The following is a 25,994-nucleotide window of genomic DNA, read 5'->3' as shown; positions in this document are numbered from 1 at the left end:
AGGGGGATAATAAAGTAAATAAATAAATAAGAAAATAGGAAAATAAAAATAAAATAAAGAAACAACAGCCTCAGGGAAACAATAAGAGGTTATAAATTAACAGTACTTGTTTGTCATTTTTTTTTTTTGTTTTGCTTGGCTTCACCGATTATCAAAAAGAAGATTTTTCATCTTCTTATTGAATTAATCTTATTACAATTCTGACAAAATGATTAGCATATCACCACATGCAAATATATGTGCAAAAAACCCTAACTTCATGGTTTTATGAATGAAGCAAGGCTGTACATTGACAATATTACATTATTTAGACTCTAAATAAAAATGCTATTATGACTTCAAACTTTATGAACATAGTAATTATTTGATTAAAGTGTAAAGTATTATTAATTTATATGTGTACTTTGTGTTCCTTTTGCTTTGTTATACACACTGCCATTCAAAAGTTTGGGGTCACTTGACTGAAATGTTTCTCATTATCTTAAAAATATTTTGATCTGAAGGTGTATGCTTAAATGTTTGAAATTAGTTTTTAAAATATAATTGTGCCAACATATTCATTTATTTAATTACAAAACTAAAGTTTTATAAAAAAAATTTTTTAAATGGATGACTTGGACCGAATAATTAAGAAAAGCAGCCACTAAGTGCTCAACATAGATGGGAACTCCTTCAATACTGTTTAATAAGCATCCCAGGGTGATACCTCAAGAAGTTGGTGGAGAAAATGTCAAGAGTACATTTCTGCAAATCTAGGCAAAGGGGGACTACTTTGAAGATGCTAAAATATAAGTTTTTATTTATTTTGGATTTATTTATCACAACATAATTTCCATAGTTTTATTTATATTATTCCATAGTTGTGATGACTTTACTGTTATTCTAAAATGTGAAAAAAAAAATTAAAATAAGTAAATAAATAAAATAATGAGAGTAAGTGACCCTAAACCTTTGAGAGGTAGTGTATATTATTACCTCCCCCTGGCACTTTCTTTTTGTTTGTTTTTTTGTCACAAGTAATTTTATACATGTCTTGCTGTATAATGTTTAATTTTTATAATTACACAAAAACAAAATACATAATGTATTACATATTTATTTTAAAGATTTAGGCATTTAAATTTCATAACAAAATTCCATAACATTTTATTTAATAATCTTTTATAAAATAAAAAACTAAGTTTAACATTTTGTTTTATTTAATTATGTTAAACAAAACTGAAATGTGAAAACCCCTTTTTTTTGTGTGTTTATTGAATAAAAACAGATTGATTGATGCACCTTTTAAGGGGTAGTTGATTTATAATTTTAATTGCAAGATTATCAAATTCATCTTGACAATAATTTGAATGCCTTCATACTCATACTCACTAATACTTATGTATTCAAATTGTAATAGTATTATCTAAAATGTGTATTTTTGGAGGGATTTTGCTCAGCAAGAAAACGGCATGTACAGGGTTACTAAAATACTAAATTAGATATCTGTTTTCATTATAAAGTGTTGTATTAGAGAAGGACATCAATTGTTTAACCAATTATTTATAAAATCTGCATAAGAATTTCTAAATGTTCCTCACTGTCAGGTTTGATTATGAAGCACATTATTTCATTTATATATATATCAACAAGATTTTTATGTCTGGTTAGGTTAGGTTTCATATATGGTATGAGATGAACATATGTGCTGTCTGATGTGATGAGAAGGAACTGTGATTTAAAAGTTTTGAATGAGGTGTGAAGTCACTCCCATAGATTGTGTGTGTGTCAGTGGTTTTACCTGTTATACCTGTTCATCCTCCCCACCTGTCTCAAAGACGAGTCTGCAAGTGTGGTATCTGCCTTTAGAATAGCACAAGAATGGATCAATCTCAGTCCTTTTCAGAAACCTAAACGTCTGCTTTACTCATCTCGGTGAATTAAAAAAAATCGAATAAAAAAGAAAACCACATAGGCTTTAAATACAGACTGACACATCACAGCAAGAGGTGAACATGGGGACAGATTCAACCTACAACTTTGTCTTCAAAGGTGAGTAAGAGGAAAAAGTTGAAATCTAATTTATTTGTTCAGTCATCTATTTTTTATCACGACTTTACACTTCTTTATGACAATACTTTACAAATGTTTCTCTTAATGTCCTCTTTAAGAGGATTAAACCTTTAAAAACTGATCACTAATGAAAACACATTTCCAAAGCAAATAATGTTCAATAAGAACTGATGAGTCAATACCTCCAATAACACAACTTTTATTATACTGTAAATGTTTTGTCAGGTAACTTTAGTACACATAGTAACATCTAAGTCAACTGGATTTATTCAAGTCAGAAATACTGTATTATTTAATATGACTGAATCAACCTGACTTCATTAGGTTGCACTAACAAAAACATATATTTTTTTAAAGATTTAATCAAGTACTCCTTTAGGTAACAAACATGTCACCACTTTTTACAGTGATTGTTGTGATGTAGAATACATCAACATCTAAACAAGCTCTAATGTAAACTACGTTAATTTTGTTGTTTCTCTCTTAGTGGTATTAATTGGAGAATCAGGGGTTGGAAAGAGCAACCTGCTGACACGATTTACTAAAAATGAGTTCAATCAAGACAGCCGCACAACCATTGGGGTGGAATTTAGCACCCGGTCCATTCAAGTGGATACTATTACCATCAAGGCCCAGATCTGGGACACAGCAGGTCTAGAGCGCTACAGGTCCATTACCTCAGCGTAAGTGCTCATCTTCATTTTCTTAATTTGTTTTGCAATCATGTTCGTACTAAACTGCAAACAGCTCTGACTCAGTCTGAGATGGTTTTCAAACAGGAAACTATATCCAAAGTATTCCTAATCCTTTATCAAGAGTATACAGCCTGGGGAATTTGTCCTTACTGATTCAGCATCACACCCAGAAACACTCCTTTTCTAAATGTTGATTACCCGGTGATCATTTTAAAGCACAGCCAATGTGTTATTATGCATGCATCAAACAGTTCAAATCGGAAGCATGCATGACGTTTTGTAAAGGAGAAAATCTGTGTTTTCAAATAAACATTTGAGCCATACAGTGCTATAGTTAGTTTTTGCTTTTTTAGAATTAACCAAAATATAGTCTACTTTGGATGAATAACTTTGTAAATACAAATTGCAAATGTGTTTGCATGGTTATATGCATGGAATTGGTGATAATTTTTAAGGCAGATTAGTAGATTAGATATCAACCGTCTGAACATCAAAATGGTTAACGAATGGTTTGCTCTTGTAGGTATTATAGGGGGGCAGTTGGTGCCCTGCTTGTTTATGACATCACCAAACACCTAACGTATGAAAATGTCGAGCGATGGCTAAAGGAACTCTATAACCATGCTGATCCTCATATCGTGGTCATGCTTGTGGGAAATAAAAGTGACCTGGATACTCTACGCACTGTACCAAGAAAGGCGGCCAAGGACTTTGCAGGTGTCAATACACTTTTTTTTTTTAACTTTTAAAAGTCGACCTGAAGCTACAACAGTCCAGTTCTGAAGGCACACACATATGAAATACATTACTTAAATTTACAAATTTTGCATCATGCATTTCAAATTAAGAGCATGCACACATTTAGGTATAAATCTGACCAAATCAAGCCCTATAATCCTATTTAATATTTATTTAATTTGTTTTGCCTAAACAGAGAGCAAAGGCTTACTTTACATGGAGACGTCAGCACTAGAGTCAACTAATGTTGAATCTGCCTTCCTTGAAGTTCTAACAGGCATGTATCTTTCTTTTTTTTACATTCTCAAGTAGCTCTGGTTTCGTAATCCCTGATTACCATTTCAACAAATTGAAATATTGTGTTGAAATAGAATGTCAAACCAGTTTATTCCTTAATTTAACTTATGGCCATGGTCAATGGAAACATGTTAATTCTTCACACTGTACCCCCTCTCAACGCCCTTGGGCACATAATGAATTTTTGAGTTTTTTTCCCCCATCAGCAATCCATATGAAGGTTGCGAGTCGAGAAGTCACTCGAGGCTCTATCAGCGCTGTGACACTGGGTCATATGGGCCCCAACAATGAGTTTAAAGAGGAGAAAAAGACCTGCTGTTAGAACTCATGACAGATGAATGAACATCTATGCAGTCACAAAGCCATCATGAGCAGATACAGACTCACATGAGATTCACATGTCATACCTGCACTGATGCATTTCAACAGACTTGACCCTCACTGGATGTCATATCAGTGAGAGAAAGAGGGGAGGAGTCAATGTTTTTGAGGTTATTGTTTTGTGGCTTGTTTTTTTACTTTTAGATGTAAACGATTGGCACTAATAATGAAAAACTTTGTGATTTGTTTAGTCTTAATTATTCATTTATAGAGAGAAATACAAAGATGTTGTGTTGTACTGTGTCAAATGTTGTTATTGCTCAATATAACAACATCTCATTATGTTTGACATTATTATATTATGCTTTCCTATAACTGCAACATAAAAGTATTTATTTGGTATTGAAATGCTCAAGTCTTTTTGCTTTAAAATTCCAAACGTATTATTCTTTAGAAAAAAGTTAAGAAATATACCTAACACTACTTAAAAAAAACATCACACAAACAATAATGCAGTAATTATTGAGGATTTCCAATTAAATTAAATTTCCATCAACCTCATAATTAAATATTTATTTTATTCATTAAGGGATGTATCAACACGAATAAATCAGAAAGGTGCCTTTTAACAGTTCTCTATCAATCCTTGACAAAACTATTAATGCATTATTATGACTGATCAATAACAACCAATCAGGCCACATTCACTGAGCTGTTATTATTTAAACATTGCTCAAAACTGTTCAAAGTTGCAACCCATATAGTTATCAATACATTTTGTCTTGATTTATTTTTCTTTGATCAGTGACAGAAAAGACTGTTTATTGTTCAGTTCAGTTGATACACACACTCAGTGCCTGGGTACTGAGGCAGATTGAGCTGGTACTTCTGTTCAAGTGCAGGAGGAACGAATCGGCCTCCCAGGAAGTGGTAGCGTCCTTTGAAGTGATTGGCTGCTTTCTTAGGGGCAGTGAGGGAGATCAGCAAGTCTGGCTGAATTCCATTAGGACAGCCATTCTCCACATCCCAGCCTAGAGACAAAGTAGGAAATTATTATTTGAGTAATAGTACATTACCGATTAATCGGTGACAATAGTTGCTTTTTAGAACTATCTACTACTAGTTATTGGTAAAAACAATTCAGATAGTTGCCAATATTTTTTTTATTCCTCTGTGGTTGGCACTGGAGAACTCCATGTTAAAACAGCTTTGCTTAACATGGTTAAACAGCGGGAGAGCAAGATAAAGGGGAACCGGAGATGCCAGTTTGAGAGAGAGAGAGAGAGAGAGACGCATGCAGCCGTGCTGTGTGTTTGTTTGTTTGTTTTATGTCGTTTTAAGTTAATTTAGGTCATTTAAGTTTAAGTTGACTGTTCTGCCGGTTCCCACCTCCTCCTTGACCACCTTACCCTGTTACAACAGTATATTCCTTCATCTGATGAATATACAGTATAGGGTATAAAAAGTTTAATTTGGTAAAGGTGCACTCACTAAAATATTGTTTGCGTCACCATGGACGTACAGTGACACCTAGTGGTGTGGATGCAGCATCTTTCAGTTACAGATGCCATTTTAGATATTCACTTTTCACAATCAGCCATGATTCATTTAATCCAATAGAAAAAGTGTCCAATAACAACACTGATACTGAGATTTAGAGAGTAGTATTCAGCAGTAATGCAATTCTAAAATGGCTGCCCCCATGAGGAGGCCCCTGCCCCATGCAGAATAAAACAGCTTTTATAAGGTTACTGATAAGACAAGATTCAACATCTTATGCGAGTGGTCATGATTTTATACATATGTTTCAAAATTACAATTCATTTCTTTTGGAGTTAAAACATTTTTAATGGGGAAACAATTACTGAGTGCACCTTTAAATATGTAATGGAGCTAAGTCTCCATTTCAAAATAAAAGTCCCTGGTGTGTTTCGAGCTTGTTGCCATTTAAAAGTCCCACATTATCCACTGAAATATTATTTGTTTTTTTATAATTACTGGGATTTTGGTTGAACAATAAACTACATCTGGTATTTTATCCATTTTTATTTTTTCCCTTAAGTCACTTATAATCTTAGTGCCAAAATATAGTTTTTAATGACCATTTTCATACTCTCCTTATAATAAAACATGCTGTATTTTTGCTGCTGTACTCCTATGCAAGGCATTTAGTCTTCACTTGTGAAATGAAAAACAGCGCTGTGCTTCACTTATTTGCAAGCTGTACAGGTACAACATAGTTTATAACTACATAGGGACAGAATCAATAAACAATCTGTACAGAAATAACCAACCAAAAATTCAAATAACCTGAAAAATATTTAATTATATAAACAGATCTTTGTGTCTGAATCCTGGATTGGAGTTAAATCATTGGTTATATCTTGCTCTTATTACAGTGTTTGTGCATGCTCACCTGAAGGTATGTCGACGCTAGCGATGGGCACAGTAATCTTCTTCAGTTGGGACAGGATCTCTCCAAATGGCTCACGCACAGCCCCCTTGAAACTGAATCCAAAAATGGCATCCACCACCAAGTTGTAAGCTTCATCAATCAAATCAGCCTAAAGTAAATGTCATGGGAAACGGAAAAGTCTAGCTGCTTTATACACATCTGGAAACATAAACATTCAAATTGTCTTTGCAAAAATAAAATGATGCTGGGTGTGCAAACCTTGCACAATAGGGATATTCAGGGCAGTTGGCGCATTATTGGCGTCACACATCATTTCGTGCTCCATTCACTCCCATTCAAACACATCCGAATGCAGCAGAGCAGAAACATAAGCTCATGCAAAACAATGTCATACTATGCTGCGTACCAAAGTTCAAGCTTGGTTAACGCTGAACTGTCAATTCCTACGGCAAGAGGACACACGACCAATAGGAGACCAAAAAGTCACATGTTCACCTCTTGGCTCAATTCAAAGGATACATATTTAAAAGCTGCAAGATTTACTGTTGCAGCAAAGGAAGTAGGCAATTTATTTGAACATTCTAGTCAAATATTGTGATTCATTATTTACTTATACCAGAAGTCCTCCCGCATGACATTATATCCTGGTTTGTATTGTTGTCCCAAAAAACATGTGTGATCTCAAAGCCTAATTTGACCACCATTTAAGGGGGAAAAAGGAAATCTTGACACCCACTTTGGTGTAAATGATGAGGCGTGGAACACTGGGGTTTCTTGTGTACCTCAGGCATCTCTGTCAGGAAGGGTATATCCATCTTCTCACACTGGGTGGTGAGATTCTGGAAGAGCTGTTTGTTGGGGCGCTTTGGGTACAATACAGAAGGTTCATACCCCTAGGAAATTCACATACAATATGAAAATAGTCAATACACCTTTATAAAACACAAAAAGAGATGTCAGGAAGTATGTTAGTTTCAGTCCCCATTCACCTTCATTGCATCTTTTTTCCACACAGTGAAAGTGAATGGGGACTATTGCTGCCATTCAGCCTAATATCTCATTTTGTGTTCCACCCCATACAAAAAGTAATATGGATTAAAAAAAAAACAAGTTGTATTTTTGGGTAAACTATCTTTTTAAGTTAAACGATTTAGTCCAAGTTAAAAAACAATATGATTTTAAACAGGATCAGCAAGTTCCATTTCAGCTACTTATCAAATGTCAAGTAGCGAGGACACTTACAAACAGTTTGAGATGTCTTGCACAAACCAATCCATCTCCTCCATTATTCCCCGGCCCACAGATCACCAGCACTCTGGGCTTGCTCTTGAGCAGCGACTGCAGTGGATAGCCCTTTGACAAAACAGCTGGTTTTAAAGGGTGGATAACACACTACTTAAGCTACATCACTTTGATCTGTTCTCATGGAGTACATTTTCTCAGAGAGCACTTGGATGTACCTTTGAAACAGCTGTGGCACAGCTAAGCCCAGCCAGCTCCATTAACTGATCCACACTGAAGCTGTACTCATTAAACAGCTCCTCATCAATGTGCTGGGCCTCTTCTTGCCTGCGATGACATAACAGCATTTAGGGTTATGTCAAGATACACTAGGAAGGTACAGTGAAATTCCCAGTAAAAACGCATTGGGGGACAGAGTTCTAGCTTTGCTGATTAGGATCCATCTAAAAAATATTATTCTGTAAAGTTACAGAATAGTGTGTATACTTAAATGCTATACATTGCTATAAATTACACAGAAAATTACATGGTGAGTCATTTCTAATGAATTGGTTATGAGTTTTAATATGGGCTCAACCAATAATCATACAGTACATTTAACAGGAATCAAGTGTTCACTGACTAAATATCTTATTTAATATTTTGTTTGCATAATTCCTCAACTTTTTAAAGAGATTCATTCTCAAGTGAGAAACATGTATCATTAAAGTTTAAAAGTTAGAAACAGCCAACAAGGAAGATAACAAATACAGTACTTTCCTAAGCCTAAATATAATGTCATAAATAATAACATAAATAACACATTCATAATAAATGTTTTATTGTTGTAGCCAAACGTTTTGTTTTTATTGTGTCAAAAAACTGAAATAAATGAATAAATAATCCGTTATTGAAAATCAAAAGTAGTCTATATCTGTTCATCCATATTTATTTATCCTCATTTTGATTAGATACTCAAGGATTTTAAATCGAAGCTAGGGCATGCACAAATGTACGTCAGCACATTAGTGTCTCCAAATTCATATCTTGTGAATAATAATAAACCTTATTTCTCATTAAACTTCATCAGGTGAAATATCTACTGTGTGTGTGTGTGTGTGTATATACAGCCACAACATGGCCGTAAAACCACTGACAGGTGAAGTGAATGACATTTATTGTCTCGTTACAATGGCACCTGTCATGGGGTGGGATATACAGTATTAGACAGCAAGTGAACAGTCAGTTCTTGAATATCATGTGTTGGAAGCAGGAAAAATGGGCAAGCGTAAGGATCTGAGAGCCTTTGACAAGGGCCAAATTGGGATGGCTAGATGACTGGGTCAGAGCGTCTCCAAAACGGCAGTTCTTGTGGGGTGTTCCCATTATGCAGTGGTTAGTACCTACCAAAAGTGGTCCAAAGAAGTACAATCTGTGAACCGGCAACAGGGTCATGGGTGCCCAAGGCTCATTGATGTGCGAGGGTGAGCGAAGGCTAGCCCATCTGGTCCGATCCCACAGAAGAGCTACTGTAGCACAAATTGCTGAAAAACTTAATGCTGGCCATGATAGAAAAGTGTCAGAACACACAGTGCATTGCAGCTTGCTGAGTATGGGGCTGCATAGCTGCAGACTGGTCAGAGTGTCCATGCTGGCCCCTGTCCACCGCCGAAAGCACCTACAATGGGCACGTGAGCGTCAGAACTGGACCATGGAGCAATGGAAGAAGGTGGCCTGGTCTGATGAACCTGGTCACGTTTTTTTTTTTAGATCATGTGGACGGGGTGAGTGTAAGTTGTTTACCTGGGGAAGAGATGGCAGCAGGATGCACTATGGGAAGAAGACATGCCGGCGGAGGCAGTGTGATGCTCAGAGCAATGTTCTGTTGGGAAAGCTTAGGTCCTGGAATTCATGTGGATGCTACTTTGACACATACCACCTACCTAAAGATTGTTGCAGACCACATTCACCCTTTCATGGCAACGGTATTCCCTGATGGCAGTGGCCTCTTTCAGCAGGATAGTGTGCCTGACGCACTGCAAACATTGTTCAGGAATGGTTTGAGGAACATGACAAAGAGTTCAATCCAACAAGTCCAATACATGGAGGCCCCACCTCGCAACTTAGAGGACTTAAATGATCTGCTGCTAACGTATTGGTGCCAGATACCACAGGACACCTTCAGAGGTCTTGTGAAGCCCATGCCTCGATGGGTCAGAGCTGTTTTGGTGGCACGAGGGGGACCTACACAATATTAAGCAGGTGGTTTTAATGCTGTGTCTGATCATTTATATATATATTAGGGTTGCTCCGAAACCTAATTTTGGCTTTGGTATGATACCAGCCCTAGTAGCTCGGTATCGAGACTAACTCGATACTTAGGCAATAAAACCGCAGATATTTTACGAAATTACACAGCAAATTACTCTTCTAAAAGAACTGCTTAATGTCTTACAATTACAAATAAAAATGATGCCTTTTCTGTTTTAATATTTCTGGATTCCATGTTAAATGTTATAATTAAATGTTATGATCAAATTGTGTTCAATCAAATACTTACTGTACAGCATTAATAAAATGAAAATACAATACCTTTCAACAATATGCACAACAGAGCTTTACAGTATTAATGAAAACAATCTGATTACCTAGGGCAAAAAGCTGCCATGGCTGAATCACAACATGCTGATATTCAGTACACTTGCTTATGTGATATTGCTAACAGATAATAATACTAATAAAATAACCATTTAATATTATATTATTGTTACCATGAGTACTATTGCGACTGCTTTGAATATTACACTTATACTATACAGTAGTAATATTTTTCTGTCATAATGTCTTCAGTTTCACGCAATCAGTTGAATAGAGCTCTCATTTCAGCAGGACTTTTATTTTGAAAGATCTTTGAAGTTCGTCCTGTTTGTGAAGGGTTTGTAATATCAAGCTTCCTACAACTCACGAGCTGCAATGGAGAAAGAGTTCATATGAGAGTTCACAGCTGTTTATACACTCAACACACTGATCTGTGGCTCAGCAGATGGATACTATTGGACACACTGCATGAAAATCAAGCATTAGTAATGTGTGTTGCATTTGTGGGTGTGTTCGTGCCTGTGTGTGCGTGTGAGAAGGAGATGACAGGGCAGAGAGGTGCCTCTTATTCATACTGTGGCATGCATGGCATGGGACTGTATATTATTTGAATAAATGACATCCTTCTGCTGTTTAATGATCACACTTGATCATACAGAGGCTTTTTTTATTATTATTTCCAAATGGTATTTGATTTTATCTCAAAACTCTCACATTACATTTTGATAATAGCAGCATACTTTAATATGGTCCCGAAATGAACAACAAAATTATATCGTTCCGTTCTATTTAGTTAGAATCATTATACCACGCAACCCTAACACACACACACGCACACAAAACCCTCCATCTGGTGAATCTCTGGGCTGTAAATATCTTATTTTGGACAATAGGCTACTTAAATATGGAGCATTGTAATGAAGCCAAGCCTTTGTCATTACAACCAAAGTCCCTGATGTGTTTCGGGCTTGTTTAAAAGTTACAAACCAAATCTTAATTTTTATTATAATATTTGGGATTTTGGTTGATCAATAAACTACATCTGGGATTTATTTATTTTCGACTCTTGTAGCCCCTGTTTCTGTCTTAGTAAGAACTAAAAACTATTGGCCGATTAATCGATTGTCTGCCTTTTCAACCACCTTAGTTATTGGTATGTATCACCTAAAAACAACAATGTTGTAAATCTCGAAAATCCAATATTTCCCTTAAAATACCACAAAAAGCCCCCAGATGTCTGAAGGAAACTTAAGTTCACAACAGTAATGTTTTATAGATTAGCTACCAAATAATGGTCAATATATAATCAATTTTAACCATATCATAGAGAGTATGCATTTATACTCACCCAAGGTACTTGATTGTATTGGCCATAGTGCAAGCCTTTCTGTGAGAGAGATCTTTCCTGGAAATGTTACTGGAAATACGTGTACATGCTCCTGTGTGTGTCAGGACAGAGCCTCCCCGTGATGTCACAAGAAGACCAATTCCAAACAGGGCTCGTACGCCCAACATTCACCTGGCCAATGTACCTGGACATGAAATACAATAAGGACGTTAGTTGTCAATAAAGGACAAACAGTGTTGTTTAAGTAAGCATAGAGATTTGAGATTTGAGAGGGACATCTTAAAGTCTCATCTCATCTTAAAGTTACTGAACAGCAAACTATAACATTGCATAACCATTACTTGTTATTGCTCATTATAATGCATAATGCTACTCAACATGTTTGCCAACACATGGGTCAGGACGAACACTTTTATTTCAAAAACACTGTCAAAAATATTTTAGGACAGTATTTACGAAACTACGATCGAGTTCAATTACTGTAATATGTGACAATTAATAAGACAAATTCATATTAATATAAAACACATATTTGTTGGTTTAAGTTTTGGTAAAAGGTTTTGGTTAACACCACCAAATGCAAAATAAAGGCAACAGAATAAACTCCGAGCTCAAAACCTGTTGAGTTAAACTTTATACATGAAGGATTATTTATATGATAAATTACCTGAACCACTCCGCTGCAGAAACTTATAACCTAAATAATATCCGGGGCAGTGACCAACAACCACTTGTCATAATAAAAGTTTCACAAGAAAGTAAAACATTTTTTAAAAGAATATATATATATATATATATATATATATATATATATATATATATATATATATATATATATATATATATATATATGTAAGAGGACATTCATTTTATCACAGCTGACAAATATTCCTCACTAAAGGAGGCCATGTAAGTTACTTATTTATTATAAATATATAATTTAAAATGTATATATATATATATATATATATATATATATATATATATATATATATATATATATATATATATATATATATATATGTATTAGACATTTATAATATTTTTATTTAATAAATCAATATTTTTTGTTTTGTTATTATTCATAATTTTATTAAATAAATACATGTGTGTGTGATGTGGAGGTAATGTGATGCTTTATGGAAGAGAGTTGATACATTTCTTGATTAACAGACAAATATTCCTGAACATGGGATATCCCTTAAATTATTTATTGAGATTTTTGTGATTATATCTTTGAATATCATCTTTTTATTTTCTTTCAGAGCCCTTCTATCAAGGAGAGCCTAGAAGATTAGCAAAGCAATCCATAAGCGATCCCTTTGACATTCGGCGGTTCTTTTTGAGTAGATGTCTATAATGGAGATGCTTGAGTGTGCTGAATAAACAACTTTTTTGAGAAAATAGCTAATATTTATATGAATTGATGTTTTACACTCAAAAAATATTTTGGAGTAAACTATCTGTGGATATTACTGCGATAAAATTGCTGTTTTATAAGAGAAGGCACGAACAATTTTGCCACAGGTAGGTGCCAGTTTACGGCTCTCTTAGTTCATTTGTATGGCATCCGCAAACGGGGACTTACTGTCGTAACACGCTAGTTGACTGTTACGCTCTCTGATGGTAAACACAAGAAGTTGTTATGTCAGTATAAAACATCTATGTATACTTCCAGATTATTCTTGCCACTTACAATATCCGTGGACTTCTTTCTTTCTTTCTTTCTTTCTTTCTTTCTTTCTTTCTTTCTTTCTTTCTTTCTTTCTTTCTTTCTTTCTTTCTTTCTTTCTTTCTTTCTTTCTTTCTTTCTTTCTTTCTTTCTTTACTGAGAACACGTCTTCAGTTGGTTTGATCCACAGCACCCCTTTGTCGACTGGTTGTGATGGTATATTCCTGTTATTTAATAGGAGGCTCGGAATCTAAGCGCTCGCTCGTTGACGTAAATGACAGTGGGAAGCGGCTCTTATCATAAACAACACACTACATGACATCAGACAGTGCCTGGACATTCTGATGCCTTACCTGGGATAAGGTAAGCGTTAAGTTATTTTAATGAATTACAATTTAATATATATTTAATATATATATATATATATAACTTATTCTATCAGTAAAAAGATTAAACTTGAACGTGACGTCTTCAAAGAGTAGCACAGAAGACAGAATAGCAGTCTTAGAAATTTTAGACTCTTTCCTGGATTTTTTGGATGTCACACGGGACACTTGGGGGATACCCGAAATTCTCAATAGGATTTAAAGCTGCTGGAAACTATAGTTTAATTATCATGCATTGCTTATATATTTGCACAATTATTGACACGTTTTCAACATACAAACAAACGTTCAGCAATTAGCAAAACATTTAATACAAATAAAGAAATTATTTTTAAAGCGAGGTCAAACAATCAAATATTTTTATTTCACTCAACAGCAGTTTCTTAAATGATGCAAAGTCAGAACTGAGATGCTTTATCATTGTTAGTATGTCCTCATTGATTTGTCTCAGAGCACCAGTGCTTTTACAGCCAGGCAGACTGTTATGGAAAACCACAGTGAATTATAATGTTTACTCACAGCTGATATACATACTGTAAATAACCCTAAATAAGAGATGCCTATTTGTCTCGCTTACATTCTAAAGATCTAAAGATGTAGACTTTGAAATCTCTGAAGAGTAGTCTGCAGACAGCCATGGCCATTGAAGTGGCATTGGACTGTAATGTCAATTTATTGATGAGTGCTGTCTGCATGTTTGGGTGTGAATTAGCCTTGTTATATAAAGATGCTCATTGTGCTCCCATGGTCATGGCTGATGCGCTTCAATAATTCCAGCTTGTTGTTGTGCTCCATCAAGAGCTTTTGGTGAATTGTTTCCTAATGCCAAAGGATGGCATGGTAGATTTGAATGTACATTGGATACTTGAGATTTGCAAACATCCATGTTTAATGCCTTCATGTGAAAGCCTGAAAATCATGTGATTGTATATAGATATAATTGCTCTCCTGGTAGATGGGTTCTGGCTTTTTATAGTGGACGAGTGTAGATTGTGTGAACTCTAATAGAACATTGGTCGCTGTCCAGTGCTGAAATCGGTCCCTTGTGCTGTGTTATTCATTTCAGATTGGAGATAGCATCTTCTAATAGGCCTATCTCCAACAGATTGCAGATATCAGAAATTTCAGAAATGATCATTTGTTTATTGTTTTGGTATAAAATTAGCCATACTGTATGTTTCAATGAAATACAGCTTTGTGTAACAACAATATGATATTTCTTATATTAAACCTCATCAGAAAACCTGAAGTCATCTTAGATACATAGTAGGGGTCTTCAACAGGTGTCCACCAATTATTGTTTGACCTCAAATTTTTTTTTGTGATAATAAGCGTTAAATAAAAATGTAATATTATGTTAACTTCTTAAGCTTAAGTTAAAAACCTAACCCTCAGCGAGATGTTTCATTGTCCATCCCACATGACTCTGTACATCATAATCCATCCATCCATCCATCCATCCATCCATCCATCCATCCATCCATTTATCCATCCATCCATCCATCCATCCATCCATCCATCCATCCATCCATCCATCCATCCATCCATCCATTCATTTATCCATCCATCCATCCATCCATCCATCCATCCATCCATCCATCCATCCATCCATCCATCCAACCATCCATCCATCCATTTATCCTTCCATCCATCCATCCATCCATCCATCCATCCATCCATCCATCCATCCATCCATCCATCCATTCATTTATCCATCCATTCATCCATCCATCCATTTATCCATCCGTCCATCCATCCATCCATCCATTCATTTATCCATCCATTTATCCATCCGTCCATCCATCCATCCATCCATCCATCCATCCATTCATTTATCCATCCATTTATCCATCCATCCATTTATCCATCCGTCCGTCCATCCATCCATCCATCCATCCATCCATCCATCCATCCATCCATCCATCCATTCATTTATCCATCCATTTATCCATCCATCCATCCATTTATCCATCCGTCCATCCATCCATCCATCCATCCATTCATTTATCCATCCATTTATCCATCCGTCCGTCCATCCATCCATCCATCCAAGGGGTCCTTGGCATGAAAAAGTTTGAAGGCCCCTTGTATATAGTACAGCCCAATTCTAAAAAAGTTGAGACAGTATAGAAAATGCTAAAACTGCTAAAAAAAATTGTTTTTTTGAAAAATTCTGTTTACACTGTGCTATTTTGAAAGTGCCACAAAAACACATTATTTGGTGTTTTACCTTGTGAATTTAATATATATATTTTTTCTAAATGTCTTTTTGAAATACACATTCATTTCAACTCAAATAATTGCATCACACTCCAAATAAAGTTGGGACAGCCGAGTGTTTACCACTTTGTAACATCATTCAGAATTTTCCCCCTTTCATCCATTCTGCACATCTTCAGCTGCGTGATTGTACGGGGCCTTCGTTGTCATATTTTTCGCTTCATTGCTGTATTTGTTGAGCCTCAACACATCCTTGCTCTTGAAGGGCTTGGCTTTTTTTGCAGGCTTCTTATATACAGTACTAAAACACGATTGCCTCACCTGTTTCACATCACCTTGTTATTTCAATTCATCAGATTGTTATTAATCCTAAATTGCCCCTTTCTCAACTATTCTGGAGCGTGATGCAATCATCTGATTAGAAATTAATACATATTTTCAACATCAAGAAAATGCAATTCACAAAGTAAATCATAAAATGATGTGTTGTTGTAGTGCTTTCAACATTGCACAGGGTTTTTCCATACTGTCCCAACTTTTTTGCAATTAGGGTTGTACTTTGTTGCAGTGAAAAGGCTTTAAGTCATCATAGAGAGGTGTTATTATGGATATGACATTAAATATACATTGCATTTTGTAACTCAAGTTTGATATTTTAGATATTTTACAATAAGAGTTGAAACCTGGACCCATGCTGTTCCCATAGGAGAAACTAATTGAAAGACCAAAGAGACAGGAATTGTATGATTCCACTGCTGTCCAAACTGTCCCAAGTTTAAGAAGAAAGAAAAAGAGGGATTTTGACCGATCTGCCTTCCAGTGTTCTTGCGAATAGCTGTCATGTTGTTAATCTTTCAGATATGCAAATTGCCTATCTGATGATCTATTTTTCAGTGCTGTTGACTAAACCCAGCATCTCTAAGTAATGGATATTAGTTAATAAGTCCCAGGGGCCATTTCCTTTCAATCTAGTTTTCTGGACTTTAGTTTTCCCCTGCTGTTATTTGATACTGTATATGGAGCAGATGTTTATTAATGAGGCTCATTAGTTAGTTTATTCCCCTTAAAGGTAAGTGAACCACTGTACTGTTATACTGTGCTCAGTATATTTAGCTGGCAACATGCACAGAGAAAAACAATGTTTGACTTGGTAGAAATGAGGTAAGTTAACATCAATATGAAACCCTGTTCGCAATCCATTTTTCTTTTGTAATGTGTTGTCAAAGTAAACCAGGATATTAGGTGAGAAACAAATTAAGGGCGGTACTTAATTCTTTCCAATTAGAATTATTACGATTGTGAAAAGTGGACATACCAGAATAAATCCAGACCTGATTTGGTTTTAGCTATTGGTAAAATTGTTAAAAGTGATGTCAACAGAAAATCATTTGCCATCTTGGTTAAAGATTATGAAGACAAAATATGTTTTATTTACAATAAATTGTGCATGGATAAATCATTTACAAAAAGATAAGGAACATGCATTAAGAAAGTCAATAGGTTCAGTTCTGATTTCACAATGACTGAGATTTTGCTATAAATGCTATTATTGACTTCTTTATACAGGAAGTATAGGAATCAGCCATGCATATACAAAAATGTATTTTCAGGGGCATCAGTCTGAAATCATACATGTATAGTGATGGTCTTGGGTAATTTAATTATTTTGCGCTGGTTCTGTTTTCATCACAGCAGGACAATTATTCTGTCATTTTTTGCTTTGACTCAGGATAATAAAACCATATGGCCAAAAGGTCATCCTCAATTAAGGAAAATCCATTTCCATTCACAAAGTTCCCAAAGTACCCATTACTGCTAAGAAAAGAGACTTTTAAAAATCTTTTCATCAATATAAATAATAAAAAATAATAAATTGATCAATTGTCACACATTATACATACATTTCTGCATATACATGGTGAAATTATTTATTTTTCACATATCCCAGCTAAGCTGGGGTCAGAGTGTAGGGTCAGCCATTATACGGCACCCCTGGAGCAGATAGGTTCAAGGGCCCAACAGTGGTGTCTTGGTGGTGTTGGGGCTTGAACCCCTGACCTTCTGATCAGTAACCCAGAGCCTTAACCGCTGAGCCACCACTGCCCCAATATTAGTGGTTAAGTCCGTAAGTCAGGCTGTTGCATTTTTTGTGTGGTTCTACTTTTTATTTTTCCGCATCCTATTGTTTAACTGTAGATAGGGAGGTGGATAGACTGGTAGATATACTAGCTTTAAGCAGAACCAGTGCCTATATCATACACAGGCCGTGGTCGTACATTATTGATGCACTCTGCTTGAACTGGCAGCTTTAATTGACATATGACTTATCTCTCCCCTGATCTCATTCGCTGACAATGATTTTGGCAAGCACTTGTACGTTTTTGGACTCTAGCCCAGCCATGGCGCCGGTGATTAAGTGCAATGGAAGGTGTCTACAAATGATGGAATATTTTCATGCTTTTAAAAGCAATATTCTGGGTTAAAAGCAAGATAGAAAATGGTCCAGGTTTAATACACGTTAAGCTCGTGGCAGCATTTGTTGCATATGTTGATTACCAAAATAGAAATAAAATAGAATAAAAATAGAATGTCCCTCATTTATTTAAAATAGCAAAAACTGTGGTTACAAAAAGACGTGTACAGTGTGTACCAGTTGATAAACATTAAAATTACACACATTGTCAAAGGTTTTGCCACAAGATGTAAACATGTTGTGTGTTAACATGATTTTAGTGAGATAAGTCCACTCACTAACCTTATCTGTGCAAATTTATAACAAATATTTCAACTTTGTTGTCATGACACCATTACACCGATAAACCCTGTGATCTAGGAAATGCCATAAAGCAGGTAAATCTGCTCATGAACACATATAATGTTTGGGTATCGTGCCAGTACTTTTGAAAAAGTGTGCATTTGAATGTTTATGGACTGACCTCATTCACTTCTATTATAATATTATAATAGATTTATATACGTGCCTTACTTTAACTGTGATTTTTGCCTTTTTAAAATTCATTTTGAATAAATCAAAGTTATTTTTGTTCATGTCATCAACACTATGCCACAAATGCTGTCGATTGAGCTTAATTTATAATGAACCTGGAACATTCCTTTAAGTTCCATCGGCAGCATCTGTGGTGTGCTGTTGATAACCACTTAAAAGAACTCAAAAAAGCGCATTGACTGAAATGCACTTAAAATTAAGTCTATTGAGCAACCATTGTGTATGGTTGCCCTTTACAACTTGTACCTAACCTGGAATATTCTTTTAATAGATATTAGGAAAAACAGGCATTAGCTGTTTCAAGACCCCTGAAAGCATTTTTTCAGGCGCCACTACAAAAGCTAAAGAAGTTCCTTATTGATGAAATAATCAAGTTAACACAGATTGCTCTTGGATATTCTACAAAAGTGTACCATGACTGTATCGATTCCGTCTGCAATTTAGTTAAGTTAGACAACCAAAGACAAGACAGTGGGAGGGGATCTATAAGCTAATTCCTTTGGTAATCACCATCTGGTCTGCAATTAGCAAACAGAAAACAAACCTTTTCTGTCCATGAATGTAACAAACTCCCTCGTAATTCTGCTCAAGACTGATGGATTGTGAATGACAGCTGTAGTTTGCTCAACAGAGGTGAGGTTATTGGTCCTTGGATTTTGTTTTAAACCTGATACCACAAGATGGCGATTAGACCGCTCCCTGTAACCATACTCTTCTCCTCTCATTCCTCTTTACAGGTCCACCTCATACAGCTGGCCTATCACTCATTGTGTCACCCATTCAACACAGGAGAACAAGGATCCGGTATGTTCAGCACAAAGAGGTCAGTACTGAACAGCATTTTTACTTCAACTGATCTCAGGTATAAAGACGTCAATATATTGTCTGCAAAATGTTGCGGGATAATGTATGGGAAGTTTACTTTAAATACTTGTGTAAAGTTGACACGTTTTGTGTCGTGACATTCTATTCTCCATCAAAAAGCTATTTGAACAGTATTTTACTTATTTATAATGAATATGCATGCAGCTTTAATGAGCCCATATTCATTTAGAGAATATATGGAATATTTGTACTTTTAAAAGTGCATTTGTATCAGTGCAAGACTGTTGAAAATAACCAGTGAAGGCAAAAAGGGGATTAAAAATAGTTCAATTATATAATAAATGTTGATATGTTACATGTTACATTTTCTAACATATTTATATCAAATTTGAATCTAAAAACATAATCAAAAATTTTGGACGTTATGCATCAACTACTCATATATTAAAATCTATTAAAATCACTTGCAAATCTGCAGACAGGAGTTGTTTGGCATCTGCTGTCTTTGCATGCATTTAATTAGTGATTAGTTGACTTTGGGTGCATTTGTTTACATTGAATACAATGGTCAATACAATTGACATTTGTCTACATTCTCTGGTAGTCTATCAGTCTGATGTATGAATTAAACAACATTTGTTGTGTTTTCAAAATAAGTTTTGAAATCTTAGAGGATTTAATTTGGTTAAATGCATTGCTAATCACTTGATCATTTATCAATTACAACTGGCTTGACTTGATATTTATAGGGATCACTGTCTCACTTAAAATTTTTAATTCAGTCATTATTTACTCACCCTTATATGTAACACAAAAAGAGACATCTTGAAGAATAGTCAAGCTGACATTTTGTAAACATGGAGCGTACATTTTATAGTGGCTGTCAAGCTCCAAAAAGTACGCAAAAAAGCAACATAAATCCAATTTAATAATTTTAATTGTGCGCAAACTTCCAAGTCTTCTGAAGCCATACGATAGCTTTGTGTGAGAAACAGATCAAAATTTAAGTTGTTATTCACTGAAAATCTTGACATTCACCTAAGTTCTCCTTTGCGCATTAGAGAAGTAGTGACAATGGTGAAGATTATCAGTGAATAATGACTTTAGTTGGTCTGTTCCTCACACAAAGCTATCGTATGACTTAAGAAGACTTGAAAATAGCGCACAAAAAAGTAATATGGACCACTTCTATGGTACTTTTATAGTGCTTTCACATACTTTTAGAAGCCTGAAAGCCTTTGTTCGCATTCTTCCTTAGAGCAACCATTTTGGGTGTTCCAAACTTCTCTTTTTGTGTTCTATGGAAGAAAGAAAGTTTTGGAACAACATGAGGGTGAGTAAATGATGACATAATTTTCATGTTTGGATGAACTATCCCTTTAAAAGTCTGTTGTGAATGCACAATGCCTAAAACACAGAGGAACATACATTCACACGTATACAAAAAAGATCACATGACAACGAAGCAGAGCAGAACAGTGAGCTTGCTCGAAGTGACTGTGAAATTTGTGAAGAAGAGGTTCAAGCTCCAAGAGGAGCTGACAAAAGCAGAAGATTAGGAAAAGTCAAGCATTATCATGTAAATGGCACAGGCCCCAGGTGAAATTAATCCTAATAAATGCAGACTGTTTGTGAGACAGCAGTGAAACATAAGTAGGGCTCTTGAAACTTGCGATGCATCATTAGGGGGTTCAAGCGTAAAACTCTATGAGGATTACATAATCCCCTCTATCCCCTAACACTCCCCACACCGCATACAGCTGCCATTGATGAATGCCACAATCTGGATGCCTCCATATGCACTTTCCGTTCCAGTGTCCTCAGGATGAAATATTCTGCTCAAGGCTTCCAGACGGGGTCTAATGGCCGGCCCAATTGCATTAAAGAAGTCAGACTCCATTTCTGTTTTATTGATGGCTTGTTGTGAATCTGAGATTTTAAAGGGCCCTTTCATTTAGTTTTTGTTATGCATTTCCTCTTTTGTGCCTGTCAAACTGAATTCATGCATTTTTCAGAAGTGTTTGGGGATGTACGAATGGGAGTCTTTTGTTGTTTAGTGTAAATTTTACCTCTGCAGTACCATGTTTTCTCTGTAGGAATCTGTGCTGGAAAGCAGACACACGATTCTAAGACAAATCTTCCCCAATTCGTTTCTGGTTTTTTTTAATGATTTTTCCAGTCGCTCATTATTACGGGATTATGATTTTTTAGAGATTGCTCTCACTAAGAGCTATTAGAGTAATTATCATTATAATTATCATATTTTATGTTCCACGGCTTTTTCAAATGTTATTAATTTCCCTGACATTTCCAGGTTTTCCATGACTGTGGGGACCCTGTTAAAAATACAGTATCCATAGAAACGCTGTGGACTTTTCGAAAGATCCTCCTAATGACAAAATTATGCTTTATCCCTAGATGAGCAATGGATTAACTACGTAAGTAAATTACTTAAACCAGAAAAGAAATAATACTAATACTTTATCTTTATTTTAGTATAAAAGTAAATCTTAGAAAAGATGTCTAATAAATGTACTTTAAACACTGTAAGACCATAATGAAGAAGCAAAAGAAGCATGGCACTATCAAGATTTTACAGGTTAGACTGTCTCTTTAAAACTAATAATTGTGCAAGGAAAGACTTGAATGCGTGAAGGCATTAAGGAGGAAATGCTGTAAGTAACATATGCAAGATTTACAAGCAAAGACTAGGCAGTTGATGCAATGCCATGTTCTTCACTTTCCTATGTCTATGATATAGTACAGTCAGATAAAAGCTGTTTCTTGTGAGATAAAAGGAGCATGCTGTCTTATTTGAATTATGCAAGAGGTAAGAAAAATCTCCTCCGCTTTTAGGAAGTCAATAATATGGCCAGTAAAAGCCCCTAAAGCACATCATCCTAAAACACAAACCCCCAGCAGGCACAAATAGTTCAACTCAGTCTCGTGGAAATTCATATTTGAGGAGTTGGCTATTTCGTATGATTTCGTACGAGTTTGTGCGATTTCATCACGCGCAAATGACCAGATGTCTAATGCAGAAGTAAGCGCATTAAGGGGTCTGAGACCACTTGGGTTGTTCACATATACACATTATACCACTCTGAGAGCGCTTGGAGTGCTCAAACAAACTAGGTGTGAAAACACCCTTAAAAGGGGTGGGTACAGGATTAAATTAGTGCTGCTGTGGGACAAGGGGTTGGATGTTCTGTAAAGTACTGCAGGGCAGTGCGAGTTTACAAAACAGGATCAGTGCAGGACTCTGAACTTTCGTGACTGCGGCAACATTTTCCAAAACATCACGTGCTTCATTACACGTTCCACTGCAGTTTCCCTATGAAATGTCCAGCAGGGGTGCTGAAAACAAGTGAAATGGTGTTGTAATCAGATGAAGTTTTAAGGTGAATATTAGATGGTTTTAATGAGTAAAATGTACCTCGTTAACCTAAACCTAACCAATAGTGTCCTAAAAGCAAATGAGAGGTAAACAAAACAGACATATTTACACATAAACTAACCGATTGTGTCCAAAAACAAAATAAGAAAGGAAAAGAACATTTTCTGAAGCAACCACAACATTTCGTGGCACTTCTATGACATTTTGGTCTCATGTGTCAGCTTTTGTTCTTGGCTAGGCTTGATCCTCGGCCTTCCAAGTCCAAAGTACAACCCTCTATCAGGTGAGCTACCGCAGAAATTAATCATGTTGAAATAAATGTGTAAATGTAGATGAGTCTGTAATACAAGCATTAAAATGTGTGTTTCAGAGTGTTTCGATATCATAACATAGCAGAGTGTGATTAAAAGTGCAAGAAATAAGTTTTAATAAAGTCAGATGGATAGATAGATAGATAGACAGACAGACATATGGATGGACAGACGTTCGTTTGTTATTTAATCACCTGTAGTTGTGATTTGTGTGAAAGTGAATAAAATGCACAGTTGTTGTAGCACCTGTAGTGTAAATGTCACCAGGAAACTACATTGAAATGTATAATGTGGCACTAAAAAGTCAGTTACAGTTAGAGGTCAATTGATTGTGGATTTAACTAAGGTGGTGGGAAAGGATGATAGCCGATTAATCGGTTAAGCTTAATCATTTTTAAAACTCATATATAGAATGTCAAATAAAATTCTTATACTTTCCTTTCTATCATGTGCACAGAAAAAGAGTCCTAAATGAATAAAATCCCAGATGCTTATTGTTCTACCAAAATCTCTAAATTAACCAAGCAAAATGAGGATTTGATGCATAATACACCAGGGACTCTTATTTTGAAATGACAAAAAAAATCGATCTGCAACTGTCACCGTAGATTTTTGCCAATAATGATTAATTTTTGCCAATTAATTGGTAACACTGATATATCGGTCTATCTCTAGTTACAGTAAAGTTCATTCTGTTAAAGTTGAAGCCAGCCTAGGTTGGAAATGTCTCCAATCTTCAGTTCAAAAAATCAATTTAACTATAGTACTCAAAATTAATTTAGCCTCAATTCCAATATTTTTTGTTGCTAATTTCAGGATTATGTGCAGTGTACTATTGCCGTTCATTGACTTACATTGATAGTGATGACACATAGTGATGTAGTCATTAGAATATTTCCATTCAGAATTGTGATTTGTCTTTTCTTTCTTGCATCTGTTTATCCATTTGGTTTGCATATTAATATCAATATCTCCCTCTTCTTTATTTAGGTTTACAACTTTTGTAAGTCATTTTAACATTATTCTTTTGGTGCCTGGCACGCACTGATATTTGCTTCAGGCAATGCAAGTCTAGTTAAGCTCAGCTTTTGATATCTCTTTGCAGAAAAAGGAAGATAACTTTTCAAAAACGTGTACACCATTGAGAGCACTAAGGAACACAGAGTACTTTTCTTTGAGTGGATTTTGCACTCTTGTTCTAGAAGTGAAGTGCTTGCATAACAAGCTTGGAGACCTTGTGTGATTCAAGAGTGACGGAGGAAAAAACATTGAACATTGACTGCCGTGTATAGTCCTGCAAGTGACATTGCCTTGGCGTTGCTGTATTTTCTGAGGAATCACTTTATGCAAACATGCCAGCATGTTAAATGATGTAATATCAGAACCAAATCTCTAGAGATATCACAGATTCATATGAAAACACTTTGAAAAGGGCACCGTTTCAGAACTGAAGGGCACATTTGTAATTATCAAAATTCTTTTTGACAAGTTGGACAGGATAAAACTTCTCAGCATAATTTATTCAGGTTTCTATCTAACAGAGGATCTCTGCTTGCTTTTATTAGAAACGCTAAATATGATTCTGCTTACCTTAAAATCTGCAGATCTGCTTTTATCCACTGATACTTCTAAAATTATCTAGATGAGTTATCATCTAATTTTATAAGGATGAGATGTTATTTACCGTTAATGTGAGATTGATGCATATTGAGGGCCAAAATAGAGATAAAAGCTGATTAAATCATGTCTTAAGATACAAAAACTGTTTATTAAGGACAGCACATCATTGTAAACAAATGTGTAATTATGAATATTTAACTAAAATTGTAAATTGCACAGGAAAACTGCCAATGGCATACTAATGGGTTTGCTGCATAAACTGTTCTGTTGTATTTTCTCGATTTATGTCAGCATGCATATATAAATCTTTATTTATATGGAGTGCATTACCATTTCAAGTTGTGCTGTTTCCATCCCTGTGAAAACTGAAGTTTCTCCAACAGTCTTTTGTTTTGTTTGTTAGTGTTTGTTCATGTTCAACATATTCAACAATGACCCAGTTTCACACTTTGATGTCAGAATATCTCTTCAACAAAGGCACAGAATGTGAATATTTAATATTCTTCATTTCATTAAGCATGTGAAATAAGGTCTCTGCTGAATTGAAATCCTATACAACAACTTACATCGACTACGTATACTGTTGCTGAAAATGTATTGCAAGGTTGTTATTTTTCAAACTCTCAAATTTTCTTTTACTTGTCTACTAACAATGCTCAACAGTGTATGAACAAACACCCCAGGAGATTTATGTCATTGTTTCTGGGATCATGAATATTCACCACCACATTGTAATTTTCAACACATCTCAAATGATGGTATTTAGTAATATATTTAAAGTTTTGAACTTCGTTGAACTTCCTTCGTTTTGCTTAGACACATTTCATAGCTAACATTTTATGTATCCTAAATATGCGCAATTAAATGTTT

At 35.3% G+C, this 25,994-nt stretch overlaps 3 protein-coding genes across 6 annotated transcripts in view; 2 read left to right on the top strand and 1 right to left on the bottom strand.

Annotated features, from left to right (window-relative positions):
• Nucleotides 1-1,829: 1,829 nt before the first annotated feature.
• LOC127650969 (ras-related protein Rab-25-like) lies at nucleotides 1,830-4,513 on the top strand. Its single transcript, XM_052136652.1, has 5 exons — nucleotides 1,830-2,031; nucleotides 2,540-2,735; nucleotides 3,271-3,464; nucleotides 3,682-3,762; nucleotides 3,989-4,513. The coding sequence occupies exons 1-5, from the start codon at nucleotides 1,995-1,997 to the stop codon at nucleotides 4,102-4,104; spliced, it is 624 nt and encodes a 207-aa protein (XP_051992612.1). The 5' UTR covers nucleotides 1,830-1,994; the 3' UTR covers nucleotides 4,105-4,513.
• Nucleotides 4,514-4,696: 183 nt separating this feature from the next.
• On the bottom strand, nucleotides 4,697-12,408 carry naxe (NAD(P)HX epimerase). The gene is made up of 7 exons (XM_052136651.1): nucleotides 12,354-12,408; nucleotides 11,687-11,870; nucleotides 7,980-8,088; nucleotides 7,762-7,872; nucleotides 7,302-7,412; nucleotides 6,520-6,667; nucleotides 4,697-5,134 (listed from the first exon to the last, which is right to left on the bottom strand). The coding sequence occupies exons 2-7, from the start codon at nucleotides 11,851-11,853 to the stop codon at nucleotides 4,932-4,934; spliced, it is 849 nt and encodes a 282-aa protein (XP_051992611.1). The 5' UTR covers nucleotides 11,854-11,870; nucleotides 12,354-12,408; the 3' UTR covers nucleotides 4,697-4,931.
• Nucleotides 12,409-13,621: 1,213 nt separating this feature from the next.
• The window catches only part of LOC127650760 (oxidation resistance protein 1-like), a 72,100-nt gene continuing 59,727 nt past the window's right edge, over nucleotides 13,622-25,994 (top strand). For 3 of the 4 annotated variants that reach the window (XM_052136383.1, XM_052136382.1, XM_052136379.1), the window contains exon 1: nucleotides 22,109-22,234. In XM_052136383.1, coding sequence (XP_051992343.1) covers nucleotides 22,215-22,234 — 20 coding nt within the window. In that variant the 5' untranslated portion in view covers nucleotides 22,109-22,214. Of the gene's footprint in view, nucleotides 13,722-19,708; nucleotides 19,795-22,108; nucleotides 22,235-25,994 lie in introns of those variants that run through there. The other variant, XM_052136381.1, reaches the window with a different exon arrangement.

Source organism: Xyrauchen texanus, chromosome 10 (genome assembly GCF_025860055.1).
Source record: "Xyrauchen texanus isolate HMW12.3.18 chromosome 10, RBS_HiC_50CHRs, whole genome shotgun sequence".
NCBI classification, from domain to species: domain Eukaryota; kingdom Metazoa; phylum Chordata; class Actinopteri; order Cypriniformes; family Catostomidae; genus Xyrauchen; species Xyrauchen texanus.
Note: the sequence above shows the minus strand (reverse complement) of the source record. Positions and strands in the feature narration are given on the sequence as shown.